The sequence below is a fragment of the Globicephala melas genome, chromosome 11 (assembly GCF_963455315.2).
Source record: "Globicephala melas chromosome 11, mGloMel1.2, whole genome shotgun sequence".
Taxonomy (NCBI): Eukaryota; Metazoa; Chordata; class Mammalia; order Artiodactyla; family Delphinidae; genus Globicephala; species Globicephala melas.
Genome location: NC_083324.2, coordinates 79,941,431 through 79,963,229, shown reverse-complemented (window position 1 = coordinate 79,963,229; position 21,799 = coordinate 79,941,431). Strand labels below are relative to the sequence as shown.

At 51.1% G+C, this 21,799-nt stretch overlaps 3 protein-coding genes across 12 annotated transcripts in view; 1 reads left to right on the top strand and 2 right to left on the bottom strand.

Moving 5' to 3' along the window:
• Window positions 1-5,971, bottom strand: part of MDC1 (mediator of DNA damage checkpoint 1) — a 16,874-nt gene extending 10,903 nt beyond the window's left edge. For 2 of the 8 annotated variants that reach the window (XM_060308805.1, XM_060308810.2), the window contains exons 1-2: window positions 4,164-4,231; window positions 2,503-2,782 (exon numbers count right to left, since the gene is read on the bottom strand). In XM_060308805.1, the coding sequence (XP_060164788.1) occupies window positions 2,503-2,523 (21 nt within the window). In that variant the 5' untranslated portion in view covers window positions 2,524-2,782; window positions 4,164-4,231. Of the gene's footprint in view, window positions 1-1,941; window positions 2,012-2,104; window positions 2,230-2,502; window positions 2,783-4,163; window positions 4,233-5,821 lie in introns of those variants that run through there. The other 6 variants (XM_060308809.1, XM_060308813.2, XM_060308806.2 and 3 more) reach the window with 5 other exon arrangements.
• Window positions 4,393-8,067, top strand: TUBB (tubulin beta class I). Its single transcript, XM_030851148.2, has 4 exons — window positions 4,393-4,641; window positions 6,055-6,163; window positions 6,433-6,543; window positions 6,830-8,067. Exons 1-4 carry the CDS (start codon window positions 4,585-4,587, stop codon window positions 7,885-7,887), a joined length of 1,335 nt encoding a protein of 444 aa, XP_030707008.1. The 5' UTR covers window positions 4,393-4,584; the 3' UTR covers window positions 7,888-8,067.
• On the bottom strand, window positions 6,829-21,799 carry FLOT1 (flotillin 1). 3 transcript variants are annotated; one of them, XM_060308836.2, is made up of 13 exons: window positions 21,590-21,611; window positions 20,801-20,857; window positions 20,426-20,501; window positions 20,246-20,336; window positions 19,876-20,019; window positions 19,619-19,738; window positions 19,435-19,530; window positions 19,070-19,222; window positions 12,059-12,240; window positions 11,855-11,900; window positions 11,607-11,744; window positions 11,193-11,357; window positions 6,829-10,070 (listed from the first exon to the last, which is right to left on the bottom strand). In XM_060308836.2, exons 2-13 carry the CDS (start codon window positions 20,841-20,843, stop codon window positions 10,041-10,043), a joined length of 1,284 nt encoding a protein of 427 aa, XP_060164819.1. In that variant the 5' UTR covers window positions 20,844-20,857; window positions 21,590-21,611; the 3' UTR covers window positions 6,829-10,040. The 3 variants fall into 3 exon arrangements, with proteins under 3 accessions (XP_060164819.1, XP_030707011.1, XP_060164818.1); XM_030851151.3 differs by lacking the exon at window positions 21,590-21,611 and adding an exon at window positions 21,192-21,370; XM_060308835.1 differs by lacking the exon at window positions 20,246-20,336 and having other exon boundaries at window positions 21,590-21,799.

The window sequence follows — 21,799 nt, the reverse complement described above, 5'->3', positions numbered from 1 at the left end:
TTGACCATGATACGGAATAAGAAATAAATATTATAGAGTCCCCAGTACAGAAATATATACAAAAACACATGCTTGGGACTTCCCTGGTGGTCCAGTGGTAAAGAATCTGCCTCCCAACGCAGGGGACTCAGGTTCGATCCCTGATCAGGGAACTAAGATCCCACATGTCGCGGGGCAACTAAACCTGTGTGCCACAACTACTAAGCTCGGGCGCCTCAACTAGAGAGCCTGCGTGCCACAAACTACAGAGCCCACGTGCCCTGGAGCCTGCGCGCCACAACTAGAGAAGAGAAAACCCGCACAGTACGACTAGAGAGACGCTCCGGCACCGCAATGAAAGATCCCGCATGCCTCAATGAAGATCCCGCATGCTGCAACTAAGACCCGACACAGTCAAAATTAAATAAATAATAATAAATAAATAAATCTTAAAAAAAAAAAAACAAAAAAACCCCACATGCTTATTTATAGACAAATGTTTTGAGAAACAATGTTAAGCCTTTATACAACACTCTGATAGTTGTCATTCTGTTTTTTTCTCTTCTCAATTCTTTAAACGCCGATTTGCAATCCACTAAATTGATTTCACTATCCACTATTGGGATAACTTTTGCCAAACACCAACTATGTATCAGGCATAGTAGCCATGAGGCAGGCGTTTAGGACACTAAGGCTAAAAATATTCAATCAGGATAACATAGCAGGTAAATGAAAAGGGTAGGAATAAATGTGCTTCTGGCTGCAAAGCCCATGCTTTTTACACTTTATCAGATCATCTCAGTGTGATCAGACTAAACTGCAAAAAATCATAACAGCCAAAAGAGAGGCTTGGTAGGTGTCAAGCACTGCTCTAAATACTTTATATTCACTGACTTATTTAATTATCACAAGAACCCTGTAAACTATTATTATTACTTTTTTTTTTTGGTTGTTTTCCTTTTGGACACGCAGCGTGGCATGTGGGATCTTAGTTCCTCGACCAGGGATCAAACCCCTGGCCCCTGCAGTGGAAGCACGCAGTCCTAACCACTGGAGCGCCAGGGAATTCCTTATTATTACTTTCTATTTCTCAGATAAAGAAACTGCAATACAGATGGATTAAGGAATTTGTCCAGGACCACCCAGATAATGTCTCTCCTCTGTTTAATATTCTTTGATGGATTTCCATGCCCATAGGATAAAATAAAATCTAAACTCCTTAGCAAGACCATCCACAATCAGAACCTCATATCCTCAAATGTATATCCCACCCGCACCTCACCCAAGCCTATGATTCAGCCACATGGACCTTCTCCCCAGTCTCTGAACACATTGTTCCCTTTCATCTGCAGGCCTTAGCCAGCTCTTTAGCCCTTTGCTCATAGTTTTCTGGTCCAAATCCTACCCATCCTTTACAATTCAGTTCAAATGTCACTACCTCAGCAAAGCCTTGCCTGGAGTCTTCTCTGCTTTCTGGTGTTTCCCATGTTACTAAGTGTTTCACGGTGGTTGGTGGACTTGTACTTATCCTGATAGCTCTCACCATAGTGTAACTATTACATTCCATTTCTGCCTCACACCCCCCGAGAACTGGACAAGGCAGAACTGTGTCTTTTCCCCAAGGGTCCATCATATTCATTCAACAGTTATTGCGCACCTGGTACCGCTGTAAGTATTCGGGATACATTCCTGAACCAAAAGTAAAATTAACTCTGCCCTCCTGATTAAAGAACAAATAAGATGAAAACTCAAAACAGTATGAAAGATGCTACTCTAAACGGAAACTGTTGACAGGTTGGGAAAGTAGGACACCTCCATGGAGATAGTGTTAACTCCGTTCTTAAGACTGGCGAACTCAGCTGGTACCCATGACCCTCGTCTCCAATCCATGGGCCACCACCTTTGATCTCCCTCCATCCCATGGGTTCCCTCCTAGCCCAACGGCTCCCTGTGTCTTCATACCTAAGGTCAGGGAGGAGCGTCAGGTAAGGATGAGTATTATAATCCGAGCAGCAAATTTCCAAGTATCCTCCGCCCAGTCGTACCCAAGGCACGCCCCTCCCACCCACCGGGGAAAACAAAGATGTCACCCGGGGAGCCTTGGGCGAGGCCCCCCAGAACTCACCTACTTTGAGTCCCCGCGCGCGCCACCAGTAACGGCCGCGACCGGGGTGGCGCGAGTGCCTGAGCGGGGCGGGGGCCGATTCGCTGATTGGCTCCTGCCGCTGTCTTTCACAGCCCGGCGACACGCCGACAGAGCAAGCCGCCAATTCGGAGGCACAGCCAGAGCCCCGCCCCGTCCCCGCCCCCTTACAGCTCAAAGGGGCGGCTTCTCCGGGGAGGCTGAGATCAGTTGGCTGAGGCTGTAATCAGAGGCCGCCGAAGGCGCTCAGAATAGCGCACCTCGATTGGGCAGCTCCAGAGGACAACCCACTGCCGCTTCACCGCACCGCCCACTTCCCGCGCAGATTTCCAAATTGCGACCACAGAGTCTGGACGCCAGCGACGGATAGAGGGGCTTACCATAGTCGTCGCCCCAAGCATCTAGTGCGGCCAGAGCGTCCTTCCCCGGTCCTCCCAGACATGGAGTCCGCTGACTCATGAGAAATGAAAATGGATTGCGGGTTGCAGTCGTGGCTGAAGGCTGCAGTTTGGAAAATATCCCGTAGGCGTGGCGCTCGAGGACTCATTGCAATGGAAGTCATTTTCTTATGAGTTAGCTCGTCTTGAAGTCATGTCATTTCCTCTCTGACAATACATTCCTGATGGACATTTTGAGGTCATTCTCCAAGAGTAAAGATCCCTAGGCAAACAGAACTGTTCCGTTAACCATCTTGAAGGCTGACCGAGTTCTTTGAAGGGTTCAAGGATGATAAATATCATTTATTTCATTAAATGTCATACTAAGACATGAATAATTTAGGAAGACCTTTTGCATTCTTATCTCACTTCATTCTGACTACAATAGGCAGAAATAGGTTTTACAGAAAGAATCGGAGCTCTGCCGATAACTTGCCTACAACTAATGTAAGGTAGAGACAAATTGAAACCAGTTCCCTAATTGTAAATCCTGAATTCTCTTCACTACCACAAAATACGTAATTATTTTCATTGTGATCATGCCGTAAAACATGAACATTCTATTTTAAGTGGGTAGACGGGTCTTACACAACTTGTTCTTTTATTTATAAAACGACTGAGAAATGTGTGTTGAATCCAATGTGAATTAACAATGATGACCTTGATATAACATGTCCTTTATCACAGTGCTTACCACACTCAATTATTGTTTATACACTTCTCATGAAATTGCAAGATCCTGGAGAACAGTGAGCTACTTCTTAATCATTTTTGTATCCCTAGCTCCTGGATTGGTGGACACTTAGTATCTCTCAAGTTGAATTAATCCCTGAGATGAAACATGCCACTCAGACTTCAGCTCATCCAGTTTTTCCCCCATCACCTCCCTACCCCTTTTATTTCAATCCTGAGGCTCCTGGAAGGTTGCAATGGTCAGCCACCTAGTCAGTGAAATCAGTGAACTGAAAAAACAGACTTCATCAGTGTCTAGAGAGGCAGGCTGGAAGACACTGAAATTCTATCAGGTACCTCACCCCATAGTTCTCCGCTGGACAATACAGTGTGTTAAACGCTGCTCTAAGGCCCAGACCCCCCACATGGACAGACACTTCTGGCATATCAACTTCTCTAAACCATTCAACTTATTCTTGAACATACCCTTCACACAATTACTTCTCTATCTTGAAAAGCCCTTGCTGCAATTTTGTTTCTAAACATTATCATTAGAAAACTCCCAAGGAAATAGCAGGAGGGCAATCCCCTCCTTCTTCCTGAGGTATCTGGGGGAGCAGCAGTTTACTGAAGTTCATGCCTTGGGTCACCAAAGGACCAGCTGTTAGATAGCAGATCAGGATGCCGCATTTCTCCCCAGTTTTCGCTGAGCTAAGCAGTCCTGTCTTCCCAAGAGCTACCGCAGCGGGGAGCTTTCAGGGCGTGCCCCCACTCCACCTTCCAACGCCTGGCACCCCCGGGTTCCCAACTTCTGTATCCGTAAACTACTCTCTTTTTATACCAGAAAAGTCAGGCATAGAGGAAGGAACCCTTGCGCAAGGTCATTTTTCATTAAAAACTCCCAAACCAAAACCCCCACACCCAGTACCCACCCATTTGTTCTTTCATTTTGCAGCGTGGACAACAATAGAGGACTACAACTCCCAGGGAGGACTGCGCTCGTCCCGCCGAGCAGGGACCAATGGACGTCTGATACATGACCAGCACGGACTAATCAGGGCCAGCCTCGGTGAGGCTTTGTCTCCCCACCACCTCGCGGGGCGCGTTCTCCCGCCTCCCGGCCCCCGCGCACGCGCGCCCCGCCCTGCCCGCCTTTCCTCCCGCGCCCTCCCCTCTCCTTTCTCCCTCTCAGAACCTTCCTGCCGCCGAGTTCGGACCTCGCTGCTCCAACCTCTGGGCCCCGTCCCATCCTTCCAGCCTGCGACTAGCAGCAGAGAAAAACTAATTACGTATCATTTTCTTGCCCCGTACACACTTGTGAGGCGAGCAAAAAGATTACAATAAATTTTAAAAATGAGGGAAATCGTGCACATCCAGGCCGGTCAGTGTGGCAATCAGATCGGTGCCAAGGTAAGGATTTTTAACCTCTTTTGACTATATTTATTTTTGAGAAGAAAAAAATCCAGGTAACTTATGACGAATGGCTGTGGGACATTCGCATCCTCCATTCTTAGTCAGGCTTTACCCCTTAAAAGTTGTATGTATATATAATACACGTTTGTATTATGCAAAGCTGGGATTTGCTTTTGAAAAATGGGGAATTTTTCTTGGCAGGCTTATTTTGGGGAAGCTGTTAAAAGCACCCTTCAGGTTTAGGGGGCGGGAAAACCGAGTTTCTGTAAAATTTTACTTAAAAAGGGCATCTGCTAACGGTCCGGGGAGCGAGGGAGATGCGGAAACGGCCCGAGACAAAGCGAGATGAGGTTTTCCCCATGTGCATCCCCTTTGGCGGGGCTTCGGCGGGCTGAGCCGGAGGGGGAAGGGGCGAGGCTGGCGGGCAGCTGCAGAGAGGTCAGATCCAAATGTGGGGGACGCGATGCGCCAGGGTGGGCTGCAGTACGCGATATCCTTTACAAAAGATAGGTGTCTCCGGGCACCCGCGATCCCCAAGGGGCGGTCCCCCAGTTTTTCGTGCATGGAAGGCTAATATGTGCTGGACTAATTTCAGTTTCTTTCATTTGCCCTTAACCGAGACCCTTTTAGGGCGTGAACAGATATGGAGAAAGAGCTAGGGGAAAGGGGGAGTGCTTTTTTTAAAAGGGCTCCTCAGGGCCAAAGAGTAGGACAAAGGAAGAAAAACCTCATTTAAAGCAAGGGGGTTAAAATTAAAAGCTAGAGAAGAAATAAAATTCCGAGGCCAAGGGGGAGGCTTTTTTTTTTCCTTTGCGCGCGGTTACAGTGTAGCGGGGGAGGGGCGGGGAGGAAGCGCGGCTGCTACGTTAGAGCAGAAGGGCGGGACCCGGGCGCCCTGGCGCGCTGGGACAATGCGGCCGGGCCAGCCCGCTGGGGGCGCGCGAGCCCGAGCCAAGTCCCGCCCTTACCGCGCGGAATTTGCGCTCCGGCCCCGCCCACGCGCGGCGCCTCCCTTTGTCGGCGCCTAGGCGCGCGCCTGCGCCGCGGTCACGTGCCGGGCGGGGTGGGCGCCTGCGGCAGTGGCTCCTTTCTCCGGCCCCCAGCTCTTTGTGCCCTGCGAGGGGGGGGGCGGGGAGGTGCGCTTCTCCGAGCAAGTCGGCCGCCTCCATCTACCCACCTCGGTGCCTGCGATCGCCGGGACCTTCCACAGCATCTCATCACATCCCAAGCAGTGAAAGCTGCAGTTTTCCCGCGTGTGCAGGTGTTTAGGGGAAGGGTGTGGCAGGCAGAAGGAATGCCAGGCCCTAGGGGAGGGCCCGCCACAGGCGTATCTGGAATTAAAATGGCGGTAGAGGGCGTATAATTGGCTGGAACCTGAGCTGTTGAGGACCCGTTGCTCTCCCCCGGCAGTTCTGGGAGGTGATCAGTGATGAACATGGCATCGACCCCACCGGCACCTATCATGGGGATAGCGACCTGCAGCTGGACCGCATCTCCGTGTACTACAATGAAGCCACAGGTGAGGGCAGGAGGCCGTGAATCACGGGTCCCATCATTCCCACTTCTCTGGGGTCTCTGCCTCCCTGGGAAACCCTTTATCCCCTTTGAATGAATCCATTCTCTCACTTTGGAGCCGTTTCATTTCCTCCATCGGGGCTCAAAAGTGGCTCTGCTGCCACCTGGTGGCAGTGCCTGGAATCACAAGTTTGGGTCCCCGGCTGCCTCCCCGCCCCAAAATATTTACCTATATGTCGGTCAGTTTTTACAACGCTACTTTATTCCCTGTAGGTGGCAAATATGTTCCTCGTGCTATCTTGGTGGATCTAGAACCCGGGACCATGGACTCTGTTCGCTCAGGGCCTTTTGGTCAGATCTTCAGACCAGACAACTTTGTTTTTGGTGAGTTACACAGAAAATAGTAGATACTTGTTCAAGTTATTTGGGCGCAGCAAGAGTTAGGAAATGATTGTACTGAAGAACTTATACAGGGCTGTGTTTTGAAAGCTAACGGAGGATAGAGGTAGTGACTGCTTTAAATAGTAAACTGGGGGGGAGCGACAGGTGTACCACAGGGGAGGGAGAGAAGATACATCCACTGGCATTACTCCAAAAGTTGAAAAGCAGAAATGTGGCCATGTATCTTCCACACTTTACTAACCAAGCTTGCCTTCTGACCCCATTGCAGGTCAGTCTGGGGCAGGCAACAACTGGGCCAAGGGCCACTATACAGAGGGGGCCGAGCTGGTCGACTCGGTCCTAGATGTGGTTCGGAAGGAGGCCGAGAGCTGTGACTGCCTGCAGGGCTTCCAGCTGACCCACTCGCTGGGCGGGGGCACGGGCTCTGGAATGGGCACCTTGCTCATCAGCAAGATCCGTGAAGAGTATCCTGACCGCATCATGAACACCTTCAGTGTGGTGCCCTCACCCAAAGTGTCCGACACCGTGGTGGAGCCCTACAATGCCACCCTGTCCGTCCATCAGCTGGTGGAGAACACTGATGAGACCTACTGCATTGACAACGAGGCCCTTTACGACATCTGCTTCCGCACCCTCAAGCTGACCACGCCAACCTACGGGGACCTGAACCACCTCGTCTCGGCCACCATGAGTGGTGTCACCACCTGCCTCCGCTTCCCTGGCCAGCTCAATGCTGACCTCCGCAAGCTGGCAGTCAACATGGTGCCCTTCCCACGTCTCCACTTTTTCATGCCTGGCTTTGCTCCTCTAACCAGCCGTGGAAGCCAGCAGTATCGGGCCCTCACTGTGCCGGAGCTCACCCAGCAGGTCTTCGATGCCAAGAACATGATGGCTGCCTGTGACCCCCGCCATGGCCGGTACCTCACCGTGGCTGCTGTCTTCCGTGGGCGGATGTCCATGAAGGAGGTCGATGAGCAGATGCTCAACGTGCAGAACAAGAACAGCAGCTACTTCGTGGAATGGATCCCCAACAATGTCAAGACGGCCGTCTGCGACATCCCACCCCGTGGCCTCAAGATGGCGGTCACCTTCATTGGAAACAGCACAGCCATCCAGGAGCTGTTCAAGCGCATCTCAGAGCAATTCACTGCCATGTTCCGCCGGAAGGCCTTCCTCCACTGGTACACAGGTGAGGGCATGGACGAGATGGAGTTCACCGAGGCTGAGAGCAACATGAACGACCTCGTCTCCGAGTACCAGCAGTACCAGGATGCCACCGCAGAAGAGGAGGAGGATTTCGGTGAGGAGGCCGAAGAGGAAGCCTAAGGCCGAGTGCCCACCACCTCAGGCTTCTCAGTCCCCTCTGCCTTCTTCCTCAGCCGCCCCTTTCCTCTCCCTCAGAATTTGCGTTTTCTGCCTATCTTTTTTTTTCTTTTTTGGGGGGGGGGTTCTAGAACAGTGCCTGGCACATAATAGGCGCTCAATAAATATCTGTTGTTTGTTGAATGTCTCCTCTCTCTTTCCACTCTGGGGAACCTAGATTTCTGCCATTCTGGGTAACCCTGTATTTCCTTCTGGTGCCCACTCCTCCCATCTGTCCAGTTAACATTTCCCTCTCTGTTTTCAAGATAAACTCTCAAGAAGCTGAGTCTCATCAAATCCCATTCAGAACCATGTGCTGATAATCCAGATAGGTGACCGCCATCCTAGGCCCATGTGGTAGCCCAGGGGAAAGGAAACGAAGCAGCAGGTAGAAGTCCCTACTGGGAAGGGGTGGGGTTTTGGAGAGGGGCATCCAGGCTATTGAAGTCCTAGTTTCCAGGTAGCTCTCTGCTCCTCAGCTTCTGGGGAGGTGTTAACAGTATTATCTCCATTTTCAATCTCCCTCCAAGCTCTGTCCTGAGCTATTTCCTTTGCAAGGTTCTGGCCACCACCCTGTCAAGGGGGGGATCCTCCCCTCTTCCACTTTACCTCCCTCGTAATGTTGGATTCCTTCCTTTCCCCTGGTCAGAAAAGGGAGTCAAGAGGAGCAAGGGAGACTAGTCTCTAAGCCTCCAGAAAGCCACTCCCCAGCCCTATCTTTTCTTATGGAAAAAAATGACTCAATCACCCCTTCTGTACCTATATGGAAAGCTATGTGCTACCACCTAAATGTCATTCCCCAGAGAGGGGGCAGGACACTCTCTATCCTTTGGCAACACCTCATCTCTTACTTTTGCTACTGCCTCCCCCCCACCCTTGGTTTTGTCCTATTCTACACTTCAGATTTCTATTGTGTTGAACTTGCTGCTTTTTTTCATATTGAAAAGATGACATTGCCCCAAGAGCCAAAAATAAACGGGAATTGAAAAAAAAAGTTGTGAGATGTGTGCTCATTCAGGGAAAGATTGCTCGTGGAGGCATGGGGCTCAAGTTCAGTTATATGATACATTCTACTTCCCATAAACTAATGAGAAGAATATCCTTACACCTTAATCCCTGGTACCCAGCACCTGCACCTGTCTTAGTAACTGGGGTAGGTATAGGCCCAGATGCAGGATCTAGGGACAGAAAAGGGAACTGAGATGAACGTCAAGTGGTTGCAAGATCAGCATCCCCTCGAACGATCCTGCCCAGAGGTACTGAACCAGAATGGGTTGGACCCCAGCAGTCTGTTTCTAACAGTGCTCCAGAAGGATCTCAAATGCACAGTGCATCCCGGGTTCCTTTCTGTTACGGGTAACGCTGATTTCTGTAATCCTGTGGATTTTCTCAGCCTAAGGCAAAAAATCACTAGTGAGGGACGTCACACCATGGTCCCATTCTAAACCGTTCCATCTAATACCTCATGCTTCAAGGAGCACAATAGTCTAAAAGCTGCCCTGGAAATTGAACAAATGTAACAATTTCCCTTGGCCGTGTTTTCAGTAATTCTAGGGACGAATGCAGTTATTGATATTGCTTCCACTTCAGCACGCTTTGCTGACTATAACCAACTTCAGGGTTGGGAGGGGGATTAATTCTATAACTTAACATACAGGTAACTACTGCCTCTTCCATTGTAAAAAGCCTATTGAAGGCAAAGGCAAAAGCTACATTCTAGCATTCATTTTGAATTAGTTCTGCTATATTAACTGTTCATAAGTATCAGTACTTATTAATAGCAATTTATTTGACAAAGTTGAGAACCTGCAGACCACCCCTCAAGGCTTGGTCAAGGAAGAATTCTGGTCAACAGGCTCAGACAGTAGATTAAGTTAAATAAGTTGGGGGTGGGATCATCAGAAGGCTGGCATGGTACTGGCAGTCTGCAGTATGGGGCTGGAAAAGGGAGCAACCCTTCCCTTCCAAGGCAAGGGACGGGCTTTTTGGCGGGGAGAGACAAGCGGTGGAACTCCGCTGTCAAAGGATGTGCTTGGGGAGCCAGCTGAAGTGCATGCAGTATTGGGACCATTCAGGCAACTTGAGTTATGAGGCTGGGCATCGCGAAGGTCGAGGGCTCAGGCTGTTCTCAGAGGCTTGTGGTTCACCTGGCAAAAGACAACAGTGATGACTATGGGAACCAGGTGCCCTGCTCTCCCAGGATCCCATCTGGGTGAACAGGCTGCAGGGAGGATGCATACTTCCATGAGTACTCTAGTTTTTTCTGGTACCCTACCTCACCCCCTTTGCCAAGCAGTCATTTGGATTCTTGTATAATAATGAATTACTTACTGCAAAGGGGTGAAGGGAGCCAGATCCCTGCTTGCACAGGCCCTCCTTAGCTCCCAATTATCCACTGCAGACCTCAAGGAGACTCCAAGGAACCCAGCTCGAAGGTCACTGATTCAGTCTGGTGCTTTTATTTATATATGCATTTTTTATTTAACACACTCTTTGTTTTGTTTTTGTTGTTTTGGCTGTGCAGAATGCGGGATCTTAGTTCCCGACCAGGGATCGAACCCACACCCCGTGCATTGGGAACGTGGAGTATTAACCACCAGACTGCCAGGGAAGTCCTTTAACACACTTATATAGTACTTATTACATGCTAGGCACTGTTCTAAACACTGCAAATATCTACTCATTTAATCCCCTTAACAATTCAACAGGGTAGTTACTTTTATTAACCCAGTTTTAGGGTGAAGAAACAGGTGCAGAGAAGATTAACTTGTCCAAGGTCACAGTTAGCATGCACTGGGGCCACGATCCACACCAAAACAGTCTGGCTCTAGGTCCTACTCTCTGATCTCTACCATAATCTACAGGTGAATAAACAGGCACCAAGAAAAGCAGTGATATGCCCTGGAATTAATTTTCAACAGGCTGCAGCTAGTTCCTTCTACCCGTGGGGTGACCAAGAGCACAGGCTCCAGAGATAGCTGGCCTGGGTTTGAAGCCCAGCTTCACCAGCTGTATGACATGGGCTAAACTGGAAGTTCAGTTTCTTTACTTTGTAAAACCCCACATACCCCAAAGGAAGTTTGATCTAAAAATATTTTTAAACCATTTGTGTAGAAGCTTAGCACTGTGTCTGGCACACAGAAAGCAATTAATAAATGTCAGTGGCCCCCCAGGCCTCCTGGGTGCTGGCCCCATGCTAGGCCCGCTGCATCACATGCCGTAAGAACCTGGCGATTCGGCTCCACAGCCTCCGCCCTAGAAACCCTCACCTGGGAGATGCTGACGCCTGTGAGTCTCTCCACGCTCTCCGGCAGGCGGCTCAGGATGTCCAGCACTTCCCCGGTCACTTTGGCCGCCCCCATGGCCCCACTTCCACTGGACACCAGTGTGATCTTATTGGCCGAGGTCAAGGGACCACTGATCTCCTCTGCCACCTGGTAGGTAAGATGCCCACTCAGCACTTGTGGTCTGACCACACCCATCCTAAGACTCCTTACTCTGGGTTTTAAGATCCTTGTCCTTCACTTTTGTGAGGATCACCCTTCCTCACTCTGGTCACTGGCTTGTAATTCTCACCCCGAATTTATGGCCCCTAGCCTGGTTCTCCCCCAGACCCTCATTTCCCTCACCCCTCATTCCCTCATCCTGTCCCTCCTCTGCTTTTGTCCACACGACCCCCAGACCTGGGGCAGCTTCTCCAGCAGCATGTCCAACTGAGCAGCCTCCTGGTACAGCTGGAACGCCTCTGCCTTCTTGGCCATCTGCTCAGCCTCGGCCCGGGCTCGGGCCCCTATGGCAAAGGCCTCGGCTTCCCCACGCATCTGAGGAGGGTACAGGACGCCTGGGGTACTGATGGTGGTAGTCAAGGACAAGAAATCCCAGCACAATCCCACTCCCTCCACAAGCCGGCAAGAGCCATCTGCTAACTCACCCGCACGGACTCGGCTTCTGCCTCTGCCTGCATGATCAGCTGGGACCTGGGCAGAGAAGGGAGTGGAGGGAGGAGCTGAGGAAGAGCCCTTGCTCTGGGAGAAAGACTCCACAGGAGGAGTACAGGTAAAGAAGGCCTCAGCAATTCGTCTGGGGGCGCCCAGGTGGTTGAAGGAGCCGCAAGGGGCCAGGAAGGGGTGTTTACTTCTCTGCCGCTGCTAGGCGCTCCAGCTTGTAGCGCTCGGCTTCCGCCGGCTTCCGCACGCGGGCCTCCAGCTCCTTCTCCCGGCGGGCGATCTCCTGCTCCTGCACTGCCACCTGCTGGGCCCGCTCCACCACCTGCACCTGGACCCGCTGTTCCTCGATCTGCTGCTTCGTCTTGGCCACCTGGGAAGGAGGGATGCTCAGAGTCAGAGCTGAAGAGCAAGCGGCCAGGAAGCAGGCAGGGAAGCTAGGGCCGGGGCTCCTGGGCGGGATGTAAAAATAGAGCAGGGGGACTTCCCTGGTGGCGCAGTGGTTAAGAATCCGCCTGCCAATGCAGGGGACACGGGTTTGAGCCCTGACCTGGGAAGATCGCACGTGCCTTGGCCACAACTACTGTAGCCCACGCACCTAGAGCCCGTGCTCCGCAACAAGAGAAGCCACCGCAATGAGAAACCCGCGCACCGCAATGAAGAGTAGCCCCCCCTCGCCGCAACTAGAGAAAGCCTGCGTGCAGCAACGAAGACCCAACGCAGCCAAAAATAAATAAATAACTTAAAAAAAAAGACTTGATACTGTGTCAGTTCAAAAAAATTAAAAAAAAAAATAGAGCAGGCACATGAAGGCGGTCCCAGTGGGCTCAGCCTGCCCAAGGGAGTCCGTTTCCCGTACAGATCCAAGGCATGGCCTGAGGAGCGATGGGGGGTGGCCTGATCTTCCCTATCAGAGCCAATACCAACAGTTAGGGCTGTTCCCCACGTAGTCTCAGCTTCAGGGCTGGATAGGGCTGGAACCCAGCAATTCTCCCTCAGGCCAGGTGAAGTATCCCTCCACTGAACTCCTATCACCTTGTTTCTCCACCAAGTCTCCCTCTAGAGTATGAACACCTGGTGGGCACTGAGTGCATGGTAGCCATCCTCCACCTCCAGTCACGCTCAAATCCATGCACTTCTCTCCATCTGTGTGGCGGTTACCTTAGTGCAAGCCACTGTCAACTACTGAAAAGTTCTCTCACCAACTTTTTTTTTTTCTCTCTCTCACCAACTTTCTTTTTGGGGGCTGTGTGTGTGTCATTTTTATCTTTTGTATGTGGTCCAAATTAAAAAAAAAAAAGTAAACAGTGATAGGTTTCCTCCCTCCTATTCCTCAAGCCACCTGGTTGGTTCACTTTCCCTGAAACCACCACCGTGAGCAGCTTGTCGTGTATCCTTCCCGGGATACTGTAAGCAACTACAAGAACATGTATACACAGAGTTCCTCTTAGGCAGATTTCATTTTCTTATCCCTTGCAGAGTAGAGGGATCAGAAGGCTCTTGCCAAGATGTCGGTGAGGAGTTCGGGGGAGGAACACACTTCTTGCCTCATTGCTCTGGCTCAGATGTGCACCATCTCCCCTGTGGGGCTCATCAACACAAGAGATGGTGCCCCTGCCTTTACACTGAACACCCATCTGTTCACTCCAGAGGAAGGGTGCTTCTGGATGTGGCACCCTGTACTGTCTTTGACCCTAAAAGTTCAAACCTGTTCCAAACTGGACTAGTTGCTCTTGGCCCCCATATGCAGCATCACGGTGTTCCTGTGTTGGAGCCTACCCACTCCTCCTTCTCTCTCTTCTTCAGACTCAACCTCCGGCAGCTCCCTCAGAAAGAGTATGTGGGGGACTTCCTTGGTGGCGCAGTGGTTAAGAATCCGCCTGCCAATGCAGGGGACACGGGTTCGATCCCTGGTCTAGGAAGATCCCACATGCTGCGGAGCAACTAAGCCTGTGCGCCACAACTACTGAGCCTGCGCTCTAGAGCCTGCAAGCTGCAACTACTGAAGCCCACGCACCTAGAGCCCGTGCTCCCGCAACAAGAGAAGCCACCGCAATGAGAAGCCCGCGCACCGCAACGAAGAGTGGTCCCCGCTCACGGCAACTAGAGAAAGCCCACGTGCAGCAACGAAGACCCAATGCAGCCAAAAATTAATTTTTTTAAAAAAAAGGAAAGAGGGCTTCCCTGGTGGTGCAGTGGTTGAGAGTCCGCCTGCCGATGCAGGGGACACGGGTTCGTGCCCCGGTCTGGGAAGATCCCACATGCTGCGGAGCGGCTGGGCCTGTGAGCCATGGCCGCCGAGCCTGCGCGTCCGGAGCCTGTGCTCCGCAACGGGAGAGGCCACAACAGTGAGAGGCCCGCATACCGCAAAAATTTTTTTAAAAAAAGGAAAGAGTATGTGGGCAATAAGTTTTTTCAGATCTTGCTTCTCTGAGATTTTCACTCCGCTCTTCTATTTGAATGACGATTAGGTTGAGTACAGGTTACTAGGTTGTTATTAATCTTCCACCAGAATTTTTAAGGCATTGTTCCAGGGTATTCTAACTTCTTGAGAAATCTGAAGTCATTCTGATGCCTGACCCTTTGCTTGAGATCTGTTCATTCTCTCTGGAAGCTTTTAGTTCTTTTCGTTATTCTCAGTGTTCTGAAATTTCACAGTGATGTTCTTCAAGGTAGATGTTTTTCATTCACTGTTTTGGGCACTTGGCGGACCATTTCAATCCAGAAAGTCACATAAACATGTCCGAATCTTTTCACTGATGATTTCCTTCTGTTTTCTTTGTTCTGTTGGGTCTCCTGGGCTGGCCTCTAATTTTCTTTCCCAATTTTTCCATCTGTCTTGTCCTATTTTCTGGGAAATTTATTAGAATTTCTCTTCCACTGTGATTTTTTTTTCAGTTCTTCCATTTTATTAATTTCTAAAAGCTCTTTTTTGTTTTCTATGTCCTGATTTCCTAGATGTGAACTACTCTCTTGTCACTGAGGATATTTTTTTTTTTAAGCTTTCTTCTCCCTGCATAGTATGTATCCTTCAAATTGCTTTGCTCTGCTTGTGATTTTGGCCTGTCTTCCATGTTGCAGGATCCCTCATATGTCAGGGATTCCTTGCTTGTCTGCTCACAGGGAGGAAGGTCTGAAACACTGAAGGGAAACTCTGGGTATGTGGGTGAGGCTCATTGGCTTTGAGCTTCAATCTAGGCTGACCTAGGCAGTTCATCTGCTGAGGAACCTCAGATTCAGGATCTTCAAGTCTTTCATGTTGGATTGGTCATGTTCCCCAGAGCAGTCTTCTGATTTCTTCTTTGGAAGATGGGGGTTCTGAGAGCCATATGGGGTGAGTGGTTAGGGGAAGTGGTCACTATTCAGTATTCAATAGGCAGACAGAGGCTCCCCTGGTGGCGCAGTGGTGGAGAGTCCGCCTGCCGATGCAGGGGACACGGGTTCGTGCCCCGGTCCGGGAAGATCCCACATGCCGCGAGCGGCTGGGCCCGTGAGCCATGGCTGCTGAGCCTGCGCGTCCGGAGCCTGTGCTCCACAACGGGAGAGGCCACAGCAGTGAGAGGCCCGCGTACCGCAAAAAAAAATAAAAATAAAAAAAATTAAAAAAGGCAGACAGCCTCTTCAGGCCTGTTACTGGTTAAGTACTTAGGCCCTCACCTGTGTCTGGCTGGCCCCAGGTCATGCCCTCTGGTTTACTCTCATCAGATAATAAACCCCCAGAAGTCTACTGGGGCAGAGAAGGGAGCATTACCCAGAGGCAGGGAGCCAGAGCGCTCTGAGAAGTCACTTTTCACCTGTTTCTCCTTATTTCAACAGTCTTCGTCACAGCTCCAGAGGCCCCTGGTGCTGCCAGCTCCTGAGCCTCAGATCATTTCATTGTTTTCTCCCCTTCGGCTTTGGGCTCAGCTGTCTCAGACCTCCTTGGTCAATTACCACAGCTTTCCAGCGTCCAAAATGATGCTATGGTTTCTGTTGCTTCTGTTCCTGTTCTCTCCAACTTTTTTTTTTCTTTAATCACCTTATGTGGATTTAGTAAGGTTTTAAGAGGGAGTGCAATTAGCTGCATTTATGCAATCCATCATCTTTGAAAAACCTTCTAACTCATCTCCCCACTTCTTTTTTTTTTTAAAAAAAAATTTTTATTTAATTTATTTATTTTTGGCTGCATTGGGTCTTTGTTGCTGTTCTAGTTGCAGCGAGCGGGGGTTATTCTTTGTTGCGGTGCGCGGGCTTCTCATTGCGGTGGCTTCTCTTGTTGCGGAGCATGGGCCCTAGGCGCGCGGGCTTTAGTAGTTGTGGTTCGCAGGCTCTAGAGCGCAGGCTCAGTAGTTGTGATGCACGGGCTTAGTTGCTCCACGACATATGGGATCTTCCCGGACCAGAGCTCCAACGCGTGTGCCCTGTGTTGGCAGGCAGATTCTTAACCACTGCGCCACCAGGGAAGCCCCCTTCTCTTCTCTTTTGACAATCAATCAATTCTTCACATAACAGCTGTACTGATCCTTGTGAAAATGTAAATTAGACCAGAGCACCTCTCTGCTTAAAGTTCTCCAATAGCTTCCCATTGTGCTTTGAATCTTCTAAGTCTCCATCACGGCCACTCGAACCCTAGTAAACCTGGTCCCGCCTGCCTCTCCCTACTCACAGCACACCAGCCATACTGGATCAGAAACCTCCTTTCTGTTCCTGGGACACGCCGAGCTCTTTGTTACATCAGGGTCTTTGCATGTGCCAGTCCCCTGCCTAGTCACTTGCCACATATAGCTATTTAAATCAAAATAAAAAATTTAAAAATTCAGTTCCTCAGTCACAAAAGCCACATTACAAGTGCTCAACATCACAGCACAGATATAGAGCATTTCCATCATTTCAGAAAGTTCTATTTGAACAGCACTGGACTAGAATGTTCTTGGCCCACAACTCTTTACATCGTTGACTCTTTCTCATCTTCAGGATTTATCTCATGTATCACTTCCTCACCGAAGCTTCCTCTGATCACCCCCGACCTAATAGAGTATCCCCCCAGTAAAGGACCACCTATGTATTTCCTTCATAGCACTTCATGTAATTTGAGCCAGTGAAGGTTATTTGCTTATTAGTGGTTTCGGGTATTATAACGTAAAGCTCCATGAGGGCAGGAATCTTATTCCGTCTCATTCATACTTATACACTCACCTCCAGAACAATGCCTGGCACATAACAGGCATTTAACAGATACCTGTTGAGTAAATCCCTATTTCCCCAGCACCTAGCACAAAGCCTGGCTGGCACAAAATGAGGAACTAATAAAAGCTGAACAGAACCCAAACCAGCCCAACCCTTTGATGTGCAGACAAGCCATGTTGAGAAGAAGATTAAGGACCTTATCCTTGGGTGGGTTAAGTCCCGCCCAAGCTGGTGTTTTCCACTATGTTAATGCTTCTCAAACTCCAATGTCTATCAATACATGAATCGCCTAGGAATTTTGTTAAAATACAGATTCTGACTTGGTCAGTTGGGCTGGAGCCTCAGATTTTGTATTTCTAACAAGTTCCCCAGGGATACTGCTGTTGTTGGGAGGCAGACCACACTTTGAGTAGCAAAGTACTATGCCACACTCAGGTACCTGTCAAGCCATCCAGGGATTTAACGTCATAACTAAAGATGTGTTGCATTTCATAATTTCACCCTGTACCAACTCTTGGCAAAAATGAATTTCATAATATTGCTACCCTTTGGGGAAAGGTCTCAGAGTACAGTTGATTCTCGTTATTTATGGTAGTTCTGTTTCATAAAGTAGCCATGAACACTGAATTAACAAAACACTTATTTTGTTCCTAAGGGAAATACAGGTATAGGTTCCTGTGAGCCTCTGGTCACAACAGATAAACAGGTCAATATATATCTTTTTTTTTTTTTTTTGGCCAAGATGTGCAGCATGTGGGATCTCAGTTCCCCGATCAGGGATCGAACCCACGCCACCTGCAGTGGAAGCACGGAGTCTTAACCACTGGACCGCCAGGGAAGTCCTATATATCCTTGTTTTATGTGTTTCTGCTTAAAGACACCATATATAACATATCTGTTGATTCGTTAACAATGAACTCATGGCCAGCAGCACTGTAACTCATGCCTAAAAGAAGCTTATCTAACACACATGTCTTCTCCATCAGGCACATCACAGCCTTCTTGCACTTAGGAACACTAGACGGCACTTCAGCACTACATTTGGGGACATTTTAAACTGAAATCACCAAAAAAAAGCACAAAAGTGTAAAAAATGTGGCAGTGAATATACTATGAAAATGACACTGTTTACAGTAGGAGCCGAAACAAGAAGGCAGAACATCTTCTTGTTCAACTTCAACTGGGAAGCACATATCAGGCAACTCAAATTGTTCTCCACTCTGCGCATGTTTGCAAATAGTCATCAGTACAAAAAATACTGGTTCTGAGGTAACCAATAAATTTTAGTGATGAGGCAAATTCTCAGTTATGGGATCCACAAATGATGAGGATCGACTACACCTCCCTGCATTTTCAAGGGCCCCCATGTCTCATTTTGTGGGATTCAAAGCCCACGTTTTCCTTCCTCACACACTTCTGTGATCACCAGGGCTGCTGTGGGCCCATGGAGTACCCCTGTGCAAATTAGAAAAAGGCACCCCTTCCTCTGGGTGGATGCAGACCCATTCACCCAGGCCCGATGTGGAGCATGGTTGGATCTTAGCTCTGGATCACCCCCTCATCCAGGTGCCCTGGCACAGGGCACAACCTGCCTCAAGCCCGTGATCAGCCCTATAGAGGGTATCCTTTCTAGGCCTTTTCTTTGCTTTTCAGCTGAAACGTTTAGGTCTTTTTTTTTTTTGCGGTACGCGGGCCTCTTACTGTTGTGGCCTCTCCCGTTGTGGAGCACAGGCTCCGGACGCACAGGCTCAGCGGCCATGGCTCACGGGCCCAGCCGCTCCGCGGCATGTGGGATCTTCCCAGACCGGGGCACGAACCCGTGTCCCCTGCATCGGCAGGCAGACTCTCAACCACTGCGCCACCAGGGAAGCCCCGTTTAGGTCTTTTAAATCTTCCTCATAAGGAGGAGCTGGGTCAGAAATGGAGGGCCAGAATAAGGGGATCAGAGTTAGAATATAAGAGAGAGTGGTGGCCTGAGAAGAACGGGGAGGGAGTGAAGTCCAGCCTGGCCACCGGGCCAGCATAGGGGCTCTGACCTGAAGCTGATAGGCCAGGTCAGCCTGTGCTCGGCGGGTGTTGACCTCAATGTCATATGCAGCCTTCTTGAGCTCGTAGTCCCTCTGCGCCTTGGCCATCTCGATCTCACTCAGGTACTGAGCAGACACCTTTTCTTGCTTGGCTTTGGCTTCCTGTGCATGCAGAGATCAGGCAGGGAGTCAGAGTAGGGAGAGGAAGGCCCCAGGGAGAGAGCCTGATCTCCACCAAGCTCCTCTGTCCTCACCCCAGGCCCGGCCTCATTTATATCTTCTGCCAACCCTGCTCCACCAGCCCCCACGCCATCCCCTCTTCCACCAGGTGCACAATAAGCCCATGGAGACCAAGCAACCCCCAGATCTCTCACCCGGATCCCAGCGTCTCTCTTGGCCTCCGCTTCCCCAATCCGAGCATCTTTTTGGACTTGAGCTGTTCGAGCCTTCCCCAAGGAGTGCAAATAGTCCTGTGGGAGAGTTGCAGATATCACAGTCCTCGGGAAGGTTTAACAGATGGGAGCAGGAAAGCAGGGAGAAGCAACTGCCTAGGTTTACCTGATCGTCGTGAATGTCCTTCAGGGTGTAGCTGACCACGCTGATGCCCATGTTGACCAGGTCTGAGGAGGCCACTTTGAAAACTTGCTCTGAGAATTTCTGCCTGTCCTTATAGATTTCCTAGGATAACACGATGGAGGGAAGAAGGAACGTAAGCTCTCAGATCCTCTGACCACTGTCTCCTACAGACTAGCTCGGTCCTTAGGCCCCTCTCACTCTGGCACCCCTTCCAGATCTTTCCCTGCCCTCAGGCCCACCTCCACAGTCATATGGGCCATAATAGCCCTCTGGTGGCCCTCCAGCGTCTCCAGTGCGATGTGGGCAATCTCAGCCTCCGTCTTGCCCAGGAACATCTGGCAGGCAGCTGCCAACATTTCCTTATTCTGGCCCTGAATCTTCACCTGTAGCCAGAATAGGGTTAGGGAGGGTGTGGTGAAGGTCTCATGAAGACAGGGAGGAAGCTGGGAGAGTCAAGTGCCTTGGGGATCCCTGGAGAAGCTGAGACTAGCAGAGAAATTTCTCCATAGCAAGAGGTAGGGAAGGCCATGGTCAGAAGATTCTTAATGTCTGGGGACAGAGAAGGTGATGGGGGAGTGGACTTTGGAGGAAAGGCTCTGAAAGCCTCACCTGGGCAATGCCAGTGACTGAGATGGGGACCCCATGGCGAGTGTAAACCTTTTCACTCTTGACATTGAGGGTCAGTGTGTTGAGAGAGATCCTAGGGGAAAAAGAAGGGGTGGACAGTGTGAAAAGGAGAAAAGAGAGAAAACGGGGGTTCCCTTTCCCTAGTTCTCTTGTTCAACCTACCTCTGGATTTGCTGGATGCAGGGCAGGACAAAGACACGTCCTCCAGCCACCATGACTGGGGGGCTCCGGCAGAAACCTGCAAGGTGAGGAGACAATGAGCTGCGGTGGCCGGTGGCCACGGTGGAGCTGGAATGTGGAAGACGACCGGGGAAGGGAGGGGGAAGCAATCCCCACGAAGAAATCTGGGCGCTGGCAGGAGCAGCGGGCAGTGTAGGCCTTGGAAGGATAGAGGCAGGGAATCACCACAAGTGGGTGGCTTGCAACCATGGGGGTGGGATGGGCAGAAGGTCTGGCGCTGGGGAGCTGGTGGGGAGAGGGGGAAGGGACCTCTGCGGGGACTTGGGGGTCACTGGCTGAGCAGAGAACAATACTTACCGGAGACCACCATGGCCTCGTTTGGGCCACAGGTGAAAAACATGGCTCAGGCTGGAGCTGGAGGAGGGGGAGAGAAAGCCTTTGCTGATAGCAAGGGGCACTGTGGAGTCCACAGGAGTGAACCCTTTCGCTTTCCTGTCAGTCCCGCCCCGCCTGCAGACAATGCGGCCCCGTCCCTTCCGCGCCCACGGATCCGCTAAAGCTTTACCCTGTTAAATTTCGCAGTCACCCAGCGACTCCCCAGCCCCTTGCCGCACCCCACCTTCAGTGACGACGGTTTCTCCCTTATCTGATAAAGCTCTCCCGGCCCTTGGAGACCCCCAGACCCTTGCGCCACCGTCCCTGCTCCTCCACAGCTCGACTCCATCTCCCCACCCCACCCCCCACCTACCTTCCCGGACGCGGGCAGCGGCCTGGCCGTGGTCCGGGGCAGGGCGGGGACGCGCAGGGGACCTGTGAGCCGCCGAGCAGGGGCCGCTCGCGCACAGCCTGCCTGGGAGCTGGGCCCGCGCTGGCGCCCTTGCCCCCAACCAGGCCGCACCCTGTCGCTGCGGCAGACGCGACCCCGCCCCCTCGGCCCGCCCCTTTCCCAGCAGGCCGCGCTCCGGTCCGCAGGCCGCCCGGGCCCCGGCTCACCCGGGCTGCCGAGCCAGCCCGGGGTCGGATGGGGCGACCCCCAATTCGCCGCCCCTCCGGGGTCCGGAGCCCTGCCCAGGCCGCTCCACGCCCCGCCCCACGGGACGTGACCTCAGTGGGTCTGGCACCGCGGGGCAAGGGAGATTGACTCACCTCGGATTTGCCCCGCGAGAATTAACTGGAAAAACCGCAGATTGGGCAACGTACGACAGCATCCGATTACCGGTTGCTGGGTTCCGTGACTCGGGAAAAAGGGGCTCAGGGGCCCGGGGAGGAGCGCCCGCTGGTGACTTGGCCGCGGCTCCTCCGGCCCAGGCGCTTGAAGGCCATGAGGAATGGGGGACCATGGCTTGCAAAGAGACA

Excerpts from the sequence above, each read along its gene's own strand:
- TUBB (XM_030851148.2), top strand. The coding sequence starts at position 4,585 with ATGAGGGAAATCGTGCACATCCAGGCCGGTCAGTGTGGCAATCAGATC. Across the intron at positions 4,642-6,054 it reads GCAATCAGATCGGTGCCAAG|TTCTGGGAGGTGATCAGTGA; the intron begins GTAAGGATTTTT and ends CTCCCCCGGCAG. Across the intron at positions 6,164-6,432 it reads GTACTACAATGAAGCCACAG|GTGGCAAATATGTTCCTCGT; the intron begins GTGAGGGCAGGA and ends TATTCCCTGTAG.
- FLOT1 (XM_060308835.1), bottom strand. The coding sequence starts at position 21,783 with ATGGTCCCCCATTCCTCATGGCCTTCAAGCGCCTGGGCCGGAGGAGCC. Across the intron at positions 20,020-20,425 it reads TGCATCCAGCAAATCCAGAG|GTGAAGATTCAGGGCCAGAA; the intron begins GTAGGTTGAACA and ends TTCTGGCTACAG. Across the intron at positions 11,901-12,058 it reads CGCCTAGCAGCGGCAGAGAA|GTCCCAGCTGATCATGCAGG; the intron begins GTAAACACCCCT and ends TTCTCTGCCCAG.